We start from the raw sequence: 13,490 nt of genomic DNA, 5'->3' as shown, positions 1-13,490 counted from the left end.
AGAGAAGAAAACGACCTAAAAAACCAAACCCCCCCAAAATTAAGAAAATGGTCATAGGAACATATATATCAATAATTACCTTAAAAATAAATGGATTAAATGCTCCAACCAAAAGACACAGCCTTGCTGAATGGATACAAAAACAAGACCCATATATTTGCTGTCTACAAGAGACCCACTTCAGACCTAGGAACACATACAGACTGAAAATGAGGGGATGGAAAAAGATATTCCATGCAAATTGGAAATCAAAAGAAAGCTGGAGTAGCAATACTCATATCAGATAAAATTGACTTTAAAATAAAGAATGTTACAAGAGACAAGGAAGGACACTACATAATGATCAAGGGATCAACACAAGAAGATGATATAACAATTATAAATATATATGCACCCAACATAGGAGCACCTCAATACATAAGGCAACTGCTAACAGCTATAAAAGAGAAAATCGACAGTAACACAATAGTAGTGGGGGACTTTAAAACCTCACTTACGCCAATGGACAGATCATCCAGACAGAAAATTAATAAGGAAACAGAAGCTTTAAATGACACAATAGACCAGATAGATTTAATTGATATTTATAGGACATTCCATCCAAAAACAGCAGATTACACTTTCTTCTCAAGTGTGCACAGAACATTCTCCAGGATAGACAACATCTTGGGTCACAAATCAAACCTCAGTAAATTTAAGAAAATTGAAATCATATCAAGCAGCTTTTTTGAACACAATGCTATGAGATTAGAAATGAAATACAGGGGAAAAAAACATAAAAAACACAAACACATGGAGGCTAAACAATATGTTACTAAATAACCAAGAGATCACTGAAGAAATCAAAGAGGAAATCAAAAATACCTAGAGACAAATGATAATGAAAATACAATGATCCAAAACCTATGGGATGCAGCAAAAGCAGTTCTAAGAGGGAGGTTTATAGCCATACAAGCCTATCTCAAGAAGCAAGAAAAATCTCAAATAAACAATCTAACCTTACACCTAAAGGAACTAGAGAAAAAAGAAGAAACAAAACCCAAAGTTAGCAGAAGGAAAGAAATCATAAAGATCAAAGCAGAAATAAATGAAATAGGGCTTCCCTGATGGCCCAGTGGTTGAGAATCTGCCTGCCAATGCAGGGGACACAGGTTCGAGCCCTGGTCTGGGAAGATCCCACATGCCGTGGAGCAACTAGGCCCGTGAGCCACAACTACTGAGCCTGTGGGTCTGGAACCTGTGCTCCACAACAAGAGAGGCCGTGACAGTGAGAGGCCCACGCCCCGCGATGAAGAGTGGCCCCCGCTCGCAGCAACTAGAGAAAGCCCTGGCACAGAAACGAAGACCGAACACAGCGATAAATAAATAAATAAATAAATAAAAATTTTTTAAAAAAGAAAGAAATGAAATAGAAACAAAGAAAACAATAGCAAAGATCAATAAAACTAAAAGCTGGTTCTTTGAGAAGGTAACAAAATTGATAAACCATTAGCCAGACTTATCAAGAAAAAGAGGAAGAGGACTCAAATCAATACAATTAGAAATGAAAAAGGAGAAGTTACAACAGACACTGCAGAAATGCAAAGCATCCTAAGAGACTACTACAAGCAACTCTATGCCAATAAAATGGACAACCTGGAAGAAATGGACAAATTCTTAGAAAGGTATAACCTTCCAAGACTGAACCAGGAAGAAATAGAAAATATGAACAGACCAATCACAAGTAATGAAATTGAAACTGTGATTAAAAATCTTCCAACAAACGAAAGTCCAGGACCAGATGGCTTCACAGGTGAATTCTATCAAACGTTTAGAGAAGAGCTAACACCCATCCTTCTCAAACTCTTCCAAAAAATTGCAGAGGAAGGAAGGAAGTCAGAAAGAGAAAAATAAATATTGTATATTAACGTATGTATGTGGAACCTAGAAAAATGGTACAGATGAACCGGTTTGCAGGGCAGAAGTTGAGACACAGATGTAGAGAACAAACGTATGGGCACTAAGAGGGGAAAGCGGCAGGGAGGTGGGTGTGGTGGTGTGATAAATTGGGAGATTGGGATTGACATGTATACACTGACGTGTATAAAATTGATGACTAATAAGAACCTTCTGTATAAAAAAATAAATTAAATAAAATTCAAAATTTAAAAAGAAAAAAGAAATCTCAAAATAATAGTGGCTTGAACATAACTTTTTTTTGTTGTTGTTCTCTCATGAAGTAAGTCCAGATGTAGGTGATTTCATTCAGGTGGATTCACAGCATGGGACCCAGACCTATTCCCTCTTCCTTCTCTGCCATTCTTAGTGGGTAGCTTCCTTTAGTCAGATCACTTTATGATCCTATATAGCTCCTGGACCTTCATACAGTTCCACTGCATTCCAGGCAGTAAGGAACAGGCAAGGGTAAAAGAGAATCCCTTCTAGCTGAGTTAGCCCTCTTCAAAATAATTGTTCTGAAAGTCTTACTCAATGACCTTCTTATTCTCCTTAACCAGAATGCAGTCATTTGACCATACGTAGCTTTGAGACAACCTGGAAAATGTAGTTTTTTAGTAGTGAAAATTGCTAACTTAAATAATAAAAGAGTTCAGTTAGTCAGAAAGAATGGAAGGCAACCATCTGAAGGTCACATGGTTTTTAAGACCACATCATACAACCAAATACAGCAAAGCCGTACAACCAAGCTCTACCAAACACTTTTCACAAGAAGGATACATGACTGGAATATTTTTAAGCCATTGCAAAGTATGGCACTTTTTCTTTTGCTGCCCACATAAAACATAATTTCACTAAGTATAATGTGCTTGGGTCATAAGCATTACAGTAATCCCTCAAAATTCTATGTGTTGCTCCTTTATCATCACATTCGGTGTTTTACACAAGCCTCAAAGCCAGGCTTAATATTTTCTTTCTAAGTAACCTGTTTTAGTTATTATTTTTGTTTTGTTTTACTTTGCTGACTCTGTACAAATAAGACTCGTTTATTGATACATGGAATTTATTTGGCAATGTTGTTGTCTGCTAATATTTTATCATACAAAAGTATATGGTACAAAAAGTAATTCTTTGTAGCTTCCTGAATAAGAAGTTTTAAGCTAGGTGTGGCTTTTTTCTGTGGAGAAATAAAGTATTTCTTATGGATGGAGAAATGTCAAATACCCTTGCTGAAATTTTTAACTTGCCTTTATACCCTAAACCTTGATATTGGAAATCACCCAAAGTAAATTTTCAGAAAATCTGTTACACTATCTTTAAGACAGTGCCTAAAAGTATATACACTCCATTCTCTCTGAAATACATTTTCTTAGGAATGGAATTAAATTCTGTTTGCTGATTTAGGAAAATGGGTAAATTGTCTTCACAATGTTTATTTATAGTGTGTACTGACTAAAGAATATGTTTTCTTTTTCTGCCTGGTAAAGGGCAGTATCTTCAGAAACACTGGATTTATAATAATGCATAGAAGTTTTTTAAAGTGTTAGAAACTTATTGAGGTAATTTGTATTATCTCACTCCATGAGATATCTACTGCTGCATAAAAAATTATCCCAAAATTTAGTGACTTAAAACAATAGTATTAATTACATCACAGTTTCTGTGAGTCAGAAGTCCAGGCATATTCTAAAATTTCTCAAACAATTGGGATACATCATCCCATGGGCAAAAACAAGAGAAAATATTTTACAGTTTTCCTTCAAGTGAAAAACCATTGCAGTAAAAATACTAAGCATGCATACATATATATTTTTCTTATCTTTTGCCTTTTATTTTTGTTTTTACTGCTATATACAGTGAATAATTGCTACAATGGTAGTCAAAAGAGTAGACTTTAAATATTCTCTTAGTGCCAACTCTGAAGAAGCAAAATAGCCATAAAATAAATTCTGTTAGAAATACTTTTATGAAAATACCTATATTGTTTTGAATTTTCAGAAAAACTATGTTTGAAATATGGTACCTAAACTAGCAACCTATAGCCTTAATATTATTGAGAGGTGAATATAATTTCTGAGTCATTTAAGTGATAAAGACTGATCTTAATTATACCCCAAATATACCTAAAAATATTTCTATTTAATGACCTGGAAAGATATACTGAAAGTTTAACCCAATTTGTATATTTAATATTGGACTATTTTCCATACAGTTATGATAAATCTCTTTTTATTTTTCTTTCTTTTTGGCCAACTTTTGGAAATAGACTAAGATGCTTAGTGAAGCAGCTGGAAAAAGGTGATGTTAACATCGTAGACTTAAAGAAGAATATTGAATATGCAGCATCTGTGCTGGAAGCAGTTTATATCGATGAAACAAGGTAAGTTTTAATCTCCTCTCACTTTTTACTTTTTGCCTCTCTTTTTTTCCCTTTTTCTTGACCCTTCTTTCATATCTTAGCCATGAAACCAAAATCAAAATCTTATTAAAACTTAAAATGTTCTTCTTCATGTAGCTATGGAAGAATTATGATTCTTTCTTTAAAAAATACAAATTTTAATCCAAATGCTTGAATACTAAAAAATAGTCAATAATAAAGTCAAAAAATAAACAAATTAAAGTCTCCTTTACCCCTACTCTCACTGTCCTTAGGCCCAGATTTTTAAATGTCAGAGACACTGTAGGCTTACACTGATTTTCACTGATGTAAGAATTTTCCTATTATCTCAAGATTGCAGAGTTCCTTCTGAAAAAATGGGTGTCACATGCCCACATATTCTTATGATATTTATCTATCAGACCCTCTATGCAGGGCTTGCTAAGGGGCAGTCTCCAATGTGTATTTGATTATCACCTAAACCCCATCACCCAGCCTGAGAATTAGCAGAATGGTAAGGAGATTAGGAAATGGCAATTCATTTGAAGAGTGTTGTTAGCCTAGTGCTGTGGCTCTCCACCAGGCCATTTGCCTTCCAGGGGTCATTGGGCAATTTCTGGAGACATTCTTGTTTTGTTGATGGGGCCGTGCTACTGTTACATAACGGGTAGAGGCCAAGGATACCACTAAACATCCTAAAATGCACAGGAAAATCCCCCACAACAAAGAATTATCTAGCCCCAAATGTCAATAGCATGGAGCTTAAGAAAACTTGGCCTAAAGGGAGGACTGTAAAGAGGGACCCTGTGGAGGGAAAGACATGCACTTCCAGACTTTAGCACAGAAGAGGTACTGAGTTTTTTCAGTCATGAGGCAGGTGGAGTAGAGAGGTCTTTTAAAGGTATTGACCAAATGATACCGACTTCAGAGGGTGGAAAACAGCCTTCATGGAGTGATTGTTGATATAGAAGCCAGGGTAGGAATTGTAAAAATTCAGCCCAAATATCAGAGAACAAAGTACCCTCTTGGTGTAGTAAGCTGTCTCTGAGTGACGCACAAAAGCTCCCCACAGAAAAAAATAACCAACATTTGGGTATTTGTCACACAGATGACAACAAACACACCAGTCTTGTAAGACGCTTTGACCCCTGCCTCCCCTCCACATTGCTGAGCAAGGAGAAGCAGCAAAGTGGGTGGGACAGGGGGCGGGACATGGAGAGTGAAGACATTCATCATGCCCCTTCTCTTCCACAGGTGTCCCTGCCTGTGTCAGGCCTGAACATGGGCAGGTGAGAGACGTTAAGTCAGATGTGAGACAGGTTTTTATATATCAATGTGTACTGGACTTACACACACACACACATACAATAATTTATTTAATAGGTAAAAAATTCATGACTCAAAAATCAAAACAATGTGAAAAGGTACGTTATGAAAGTCTTGTCTCCACCTGTCTCCCAGTCTACTCAAGTTCCCCAAGTCATAAATTTCTTATGTATATTTTCAGTGATTTATTATAAATTTTTATTTCATATTTTCCCTCTGCCTTTCATAGAAGGTAACATACTATTCATAACTTTCATTCTGATTTTTTCCCCTCAAAAAGGAAACTTGATCTTCCTATATCATGGACTGACATTTAAATTTTAGACAATAAGAATTTTTACTGGCAACTGATAGAAAAGTGTGTGGTGAGGACCATGCTGCACAGGTGATTCTTTGTCCCCAGAACAGAACTCCTCTGTTAAAACACAGTGTGAAGTCATAACTTAAGAAAAAAAATCATAGGTATACTTTTAGAATGATTTTTTGGTTAACTTTCACTGAATATATATAAATGTATATGATTCTTCTATGTGAACAGAGATTCAAAGTGTAAATTTTTTAAAAATCAGGTATTTTTCCTATAATTTCCTTGCCTTCATTTTTGTGTGTGCTGTTTCTTGTTCACAAGTTGACTGAACTTAATTTATTTAAGATTTCTTCAGCCTGTCCTGGACATTTCATTTTTTATACTTATTTATAAAACTGAAGAACTTTTACCTTTAATAATTATTTGGAGATTTACACTATACATCTTGTAATGACATAATGCAAACTATCCATTTTGCCTAAGTGTCTCATCTTTCATTTGATAGACTATTATATGCTTCATCTATTGATTTCTCTGTTGTATTTCCTTTTCCAGAAAATCATGATTTCATAGATGTTTTTAACGTAGTTCCCCAAGATCCCTAATTCACTTAAACATATGTTACATTTCAAAGTATAGTTCCTTTTCTTTTGAAATTTGCTCTTTTGTGGGAAGAAAAAAATGCTTAATTGCTTCATGATACAATGTGGGGTTTTTTCCTCTTTACAGCAAAATATCCCAGCTGTTAACAACACATCATTCCCAATTTTTACTCAAATGGCACAAAATTTTTCACTCTTTTATTTTAATGCCTCCATGGCATCATGAATTTTAAATTGGATTAATGATAATACCCCACATTTGTACCATCTTCCGAGAGCTCTTAGCTTCATTATCTCATGTTAATCTCACCACAATCCTGTGCAGTTGGCAGGGTGGTCATTACTTTCCATATTTTACTAATGAGAGAGCCAAAGCTCTTGAAGTAAACTGGTTTGGCAAAGGTCACAAACCTAGACTTTGGCAAAACTGTGACTAGTAACTAAGGTATGACTTTTTTTTTTTTTAACATCTTTATTTGAGTATAATTGCTTTACAATGATGTGTTAGTTTCCGCTGTATAACAAAGTGAATCAACTATACATATACATATATCCCCATATCCCCTCCCTCTTGTGTCTCCCTCCCACCCTCCCTACCCGACCCCTCTAGGTGGTCACAAAGCACTGAGCTGATCTCCCTGTGCTATGCGGCTGCTTCCCACTAGCTGTCTATTTTACATTTGGTAGTGTATATATGTCCATGCCACTCTCTCACTTCGTCCCAGCTTACCCTTCCCACTCCCTGTGTCCTCAAGTCCATTCTCTACGTCTGCATCTTTATTCCTGTCCTGCCCCTAGGTTCTTCAGAACCTTTTTTTTTTTTTTTAGATTCCATATATATGTGTTAGCATACAGTATTTGTCTTTCTTTTTCTGACTTACTTCACTCTGTATGACAGTCTCTAGGTCCATCCACCTCACTACAAATAACTCAATTTAGTTTCTTTTTATGGCTGAGTAATATTCCATTGTATATCTGTGCCACATCTTCTTTATTAAAGTATGACTTCTTACTTAGTGCTCTTCCCTCTATAACTGGCTCCTCTCAGAGTATTGCTATCAAACAGGATGGGTTTCAATGACCTCTGAAAGATTTAGATGACAATGTGTAAAACATTCTGATGAGTGGAATTGTGAATTCTCGAAAAAACAATCCCTAACATTTATTACTAATAGTCTATTTTTATAGCTATGTGCCAAGAACTCTCCTAGGCATTTTAATGCACTATTTTATTTAACCATCACAGCAATTCTAATGAGACAGAAACTTTATTATTACCATTTTACATATGAGCAAAGAGAGTCACAGGAAAGTTAGATGGCTTATGCAAGGTAACACAGAGGGTAACTTAAAGAATGGAGTTAGGGTCTTGGCAGCCTGACTCTAGAGCCTGGCTTTTAAGCACAATTCTCATCTGCATCCCTTTAGCCACTTCTGACCAAAAGGTGATTTCAGAGACTTACTGGAGGTTTTGATGAAAGCTCACATAATGTCAGGTTTGTGGGACCCAGTGGTGTATGGATTATGGTTACATCTTTTCCCAGCTCTTCCTTCAGTGATGTCATACCGTTAGCTTGAAATTGGCTATAGGGAGAGTATTTATACCATGGAAATTGGCAAATGCTTCAAATCAGGATTTGTTTTTATTCTGGAGAGCCTGTGATTAAATATTGTCATCATGCCACTGGTTAGACCTAAGATTACCTTGTACATATCTTCTAAGACTGTGATTTTATGATTAAAATATCAGCTTAAGAAATTTTAAAGCAAAATTACTTGATGTGGTTTGATTTCCTATAGACTTAGTAAAACACAGAAGTAAACTGAGGATATTTTTGTTGAGATGTATATATAATTATTAAAATTGCATTTGCCTTAGAAATATTAGTAAAACAGAGATAATTTAGAATGAGGAGGGATGAATAAGCATTTAGTTTCTTTTAAACTTTAAATTAAAAAACTGCTGACTTTTGAGACTTTTTCATGGAAAATTCTCTTTCTAGAAAAAATGTTTCAGTAAGTATTCAAGAGAGGCATTTGTTTAGGGGGGGAGCTGGATTACAAAAAAAAGATTAAAACATAATAAAGCAGAATAAAACAGAAATTATGAATTGGTTTAAATACCCCCCATACACACACACACACACACACACACACACACACACACACACATATACCTTTTCCCACTAAGCCTTAGCAGGATTTCAATTAAGAAAACAAATCAAAACACAAAATGTCTCTTGAAATATGATATGAGTAAGAAAAATAGAAAAGAATTTCTGATAGAATTTGAATTCTGACCTTCTTTGAGGGATGATAGCACAATTCCCTAATGAATATAACTATTGTTTTTTTGAGAAAACACTTTCAAATGCAAATGCCAACATTTTATGAGTTCTGCTTTCAGATGTGTCCCTAGAGGCTATTGTTTTTCAAAGCTGCACAGTTACAATCCAGAAACATGTGACTTTAAAAAAAAATTCTTTTTGATCATCCTTATTTGGATTTGGATGCTGCCAGGAAAAGTAACATCCTTGGCCTCATGAATTGCTATTCATGAGGGTAGGCAGCTGACTGGGAGGTATACTTTCAGTGATGGATATTATGCTTACTAATACCACCCTACAACACAATTTATAACTTTATTTTCTTAATGTGAACAAATATAAGTCTTATGATTACCACAGTTTGATCACAGACTCTGGATTCAGAAAGAGTGAGGTGTTCGAAGTCTGGATGCTCCCCTCAGTATTCTCTTTCTTTAAGCAAGTGACTCAACTTCTATACTTTCTAGCTTTATCATCTGTAAATTAACAATAATGACAACGCTTAGTTTCTAGCTTTATCATCTGTAAATTAACAATAATGACATGCTAACCTCACAGTGTTATTTTGAGGATTAAATGTAGCACCATATCTGACAGAGTAAAAGTTAAATAATAACCAATTTTTGTTGTACTAATAAAATGCAGATACTTCTGGGTACATAACACAATAAAGATATATAATTTATAGAAAAATATCAAATAATTTATTGAGAGAAATTTTTGATCCTGAAAAAATGAAGTCAGGTGGGCTCAAGTTACCAGGAAGTGAAAACAAAGTGCAAACTGATGGAAACAAACCTTAATAATATACACATCTTGATTAAAAAAAAAAAATCTTCAGTTGACTCCTATGTCTTACTACGTCTAAAGGTCCTTAATTTTGAGAGGTTGTCTTGAGTGAGAATGCATGCATGTCAATCAGTACTTCAAGAATGCATGGATGTCAATCAGTACTTTAAGAAGTTAGTCTGCTAGCAACTGAGTGTAATCCAGGGCACCTTGAAGTGTAAGTCCCTTGAAATCATCAAGTACTGGAATTTACTAAGGAATATTCACTCATGACACATCAAGTACTGGAATTTACTAAGGAATATTCATTCATGACACAGATATTTTCGAGCCAACAAGAAACAGGGATGTTCGGAGTTAGAGAGAGAAACACAAGCACATTGACAGATTACAAGAGGAAACACTAAGTAGCCTCAGTAAATTATATCCAGAACATGGGTATAACATGGTATAAAAACTGTAGAGTCAAGATTCCAAACCAGACATGGTTGGACTTGCTGAATGTTAAAGAGTTTAGTTCCCTGGCAAAGTTCCCTATGCCCATTCTCAAAGACATGGCTTCTAACAAAAGAACTTAAGGTAAAAAAAAAAAAAAAAAAAAAAAAAAAAGGTCTGGAATGCGCTAGATATATGGGCCCTAGAGCTCAGAAATATGGTGCCATATTACAGATGTGAATTTGGGGATTATAATCCAGGAGTCTCAGGGTTTTTCTTTTTAATGCTTTATTTCAATTTCAATATTCAGAGCTCCTATACTAATTCAATATGTTTCTCAGCCCAAAGTTTTTAAGAATGCCCAGTGAATGTTTACTTATTTAACCAATTTGTCCTGGCTGTCACTTTCCTCTGCAGCCAGCTCTCTTGCTTCAAACTACTGATTTGTTCCTCTGCCGTTCACCTATTTCCTCCTCAAGTCCAGCAATCCACAGGCTGGTACTGCTCCCAAGCATGAGCTCAATCTCTTCCTCCAGTTCCCCAAACTGAAGCTAGCATCAGCTAGGCTCACTATAACTGCTACAAGACCTCTCAGAACCCACAACTCAACCCCTTCCATAGAGGTCCCCTACCAGGCATTTCTCTGCATCCTCTAAGGTCTAAACCCATCTTGTAAAGCCACCTTACCATCCCCTATGGAAGTGTCTTTCAACATGTTTTCCTACCCTGAATTCAGGATCTCCAGGTACAAGGCCAAGAAAAAGGAAGTGGGCTATCAAAATTAATGTCAAGGTGTGCATTCATCTCCAGGATCAACACCTATGCTCAAAGACTATGCAGTCTAAATCCATATTTAGAAAAAGAATGACATTTTTCCAAAAGACACAGAATCTGCAGTGATGTAGCTGTGCTCAAAATGAAGATAATTGTGCACATTACTGTTCAGAGTTGTCTAGTCTCTTGCAGTCACATTGTCTCTGTCTTCTATGTGCCAGAGTTGAGACTTCACTTTATTTTTGTGTAACTGAAAGACCTATTTAAAAGATTTTTTCATAACACAAAAGAGCAGTCTGCCTCTGAAGGTAAAATAAAGCCTCTGCAGAATAAAACAAATTATTTTTTGACTTTTCAAATGTCAGTTTTTCTCACCTCCTACTATTAAGGTTTTCAAAAACTCTTGGAGTTCCATCTCAAAATGGTCAACATGTTATCCTAGTAACTGAAGTCAAGGGAGAGGATGAAAATGCCAAATAGAGGTGTGGAGTGAGAGGGTGGTTATGGAGTGATGTGGGAACACAGCATTTAAAGTTAGGCATGGAGCTACTAAAGAGGATACTCAGGAAGTATAGACATAGAAGCTGGAGGCAGATCTGTAAAATATGGAGTAGCAAAAGCCAGCAGAGAGTAGGGTTACTAAATATTGTAAATCAAATGCCACAGGGAGAACCACTGGATGCAGTTAGAAGATTCCTGATGCCTCTGAAGTGGAGTTTCACAAAGAGAAAAAGCTACCTGCCAGATTATGGAAGTATGAGGAACTGAAGTGAAATGGCTCTGGAAGAAAGCAATGTGGACTGTTTTTCAAGAATTTTCCAGTAGGAAAAAGCAGCAATAGAACAGTCTATTAATGGGGACATACTTTTTTCATACTTTTTTTAGAGTGGAAACCTTCCATTAGCCTTGAGATAGAGTTTAAAAAGAAATTCTGGTTAAAGAGAAATAATAACCATAGAAAGATTAGGTCAAGAAATTATTCCTTGTAAGTTGGTGCAGCCACTGTGGAAAACAGTATGAAGGTTCCTCAGCAAACTAAAACTAGAATTACCATATGATCCATCAATCCCCACTGCTGGGCATGTATCCAGACAAAGCTATAATTCAAAAAGATACATGCACCCCTATGTTCATAATAGCACTATTCACAATAGCCAAGACATGGAAACAACCTAAATGGCCATAGACAGATGAATGGATAAAGAAGATGTAGTACATATATACAATGGAATACTACTCAGCCATAAAAAAGAACAAAATAATTTGCAGCAACATGGATGCAACTAGAGATTATCATACTAAGTGAAATAAGTCAGAAAGAGAAAAATACCATATGATATCACTTATATGTGGAATCTAAAATATGACACAAATGAACCTATCTAGGAAACAGAAACAGAATCATGGACATAGAGAACAGACTGTTGGTTACCAAGGGGGAGGGGGTTGAGGGGGGATAGAGTGGGAGGTTGGGGTTAGCAGATGTAAGTGCTTATATATAGAATGGATAAACAACAAGGTTCTACTGTACAGTATGGAGAATTATATTCAATATTCTATGATAAACTATAATAGAAAAGAATATAAAAAATATATATATGTATAACTTAATCACTTTGCTGTACAGCAGTAATTAACACAACATTGTAAATCAACTATACTTCAATAAAAAAGAAGTTATTCTTAAGTTATCTAGGAAAACAGACAAATAGCCAAGCATAGGTGGAAAATGTGGGTCAAGATGGAGCTAATTAGAGCGCAGCTAAGGGTCTTCAAATAAACAAAACTTGCATAGCACTGTAAAATCAAAAAGGTTAGCAAGCATTGATTTTAAACTCAGTTGCTTAGCAGGGGTAAGAGTGTGACAATAATTTTTACCAAAATATAGACCATGGGCTCTAAAACTGTGATGTAGAGAGTAAACCCTGGATGGTTAATCACTACAACCAGCAAGTCATGATGGCACTGACACATGTGTACTCCTTAAACATTTAGAGCAAGAGTAGGGAAGAAGGAAAAAAGAAAAGAGCTGGACTAATGAACACCTTTCATTAACATTTCAGTTGTAAGTGACAGGAAACCCAACCAAACCATCTTAAACTCTCATTGCTGAAACGTTGATGGCTAGTGCTGACTATAATCATAGGTCAGTCAGGACAAAAATGATGTCAAGGGATCAATCTCTCTGTTTCAATTACTCTGGAATGACCTCCTGATGCTTTGAGGGTAGCAAAACAAGATGGGCAGTGTATCCAAGTGTTACATCCTCACACCTTCAAATCCAGTGGGAATAAGAGAGGCTTTCCTTCCCAGAAGCTCTAACAAACACAACTTTTCTGTTTCATTGGCTCTAGTTAGGTCATATGCTTATCCCTCAAACTATCATGCCCATAAGAACTGAATATGCAAGTTCATTGGTCAAGCATCTCATGAGGCAGGTAGGAGGTCAATTTTATTTAAATCACATGCCTAAGAATTGAGTGGAAGAGAGTGCTTTCCTAAACAACAACTATGTCTTCTCTAGAGTGAAAACTAGAATGTTTATGTTAGTACCGTGTGCAGTGGGACCTGGAACAGGGTCTGTGCAGGATGTTGAGCAACTCCTGTCCTAGGTTTGC

The 13,490-nt window shown here is 35.9% G+C and overlaps 1 protein-coding gene across 7 annotated transcripts in view; it reads left to right on the top strand.

The window, feature by feature from the left end:
- The window catches only part of PDE1A (phosphodiesterase 1A), a 351,645-nt gene that overhangs the window by 225,868 nt on the left and 112,287 nt on the right, over window positions 1-13,490 (top strand). For all 7 annotated transcript variants that reach the window (XM_082631382.1, XM_082631377.1, XM_082631380.1 and 4 more), the window contains one exon: window positions 4,202-4,315. In XM_082631382.1, the coding sequence (XP_082487508.1) occupies window positions 4,202-4,315 (114 nt within the window). The remainder of the gene's footprint in view (window positions 1-4,201; window positions 4,316-13,490) is intronic.

Source organism: Mesoplodon mirus, assembly GCF_964341445.2.
Source record: "Mesoplodon mirus genome assembly, chromosome: 8".
NCBI classification, from domain to species: Eukaryota; Metazoa; Chordata; class Mammalia; order Artiodactyla; family Ziphiidae; genus Mesoplodon; species Mesoplodon mirus.
This window is presented reverse-complemented; position numbering and strand designations above follow the sequence as displayed.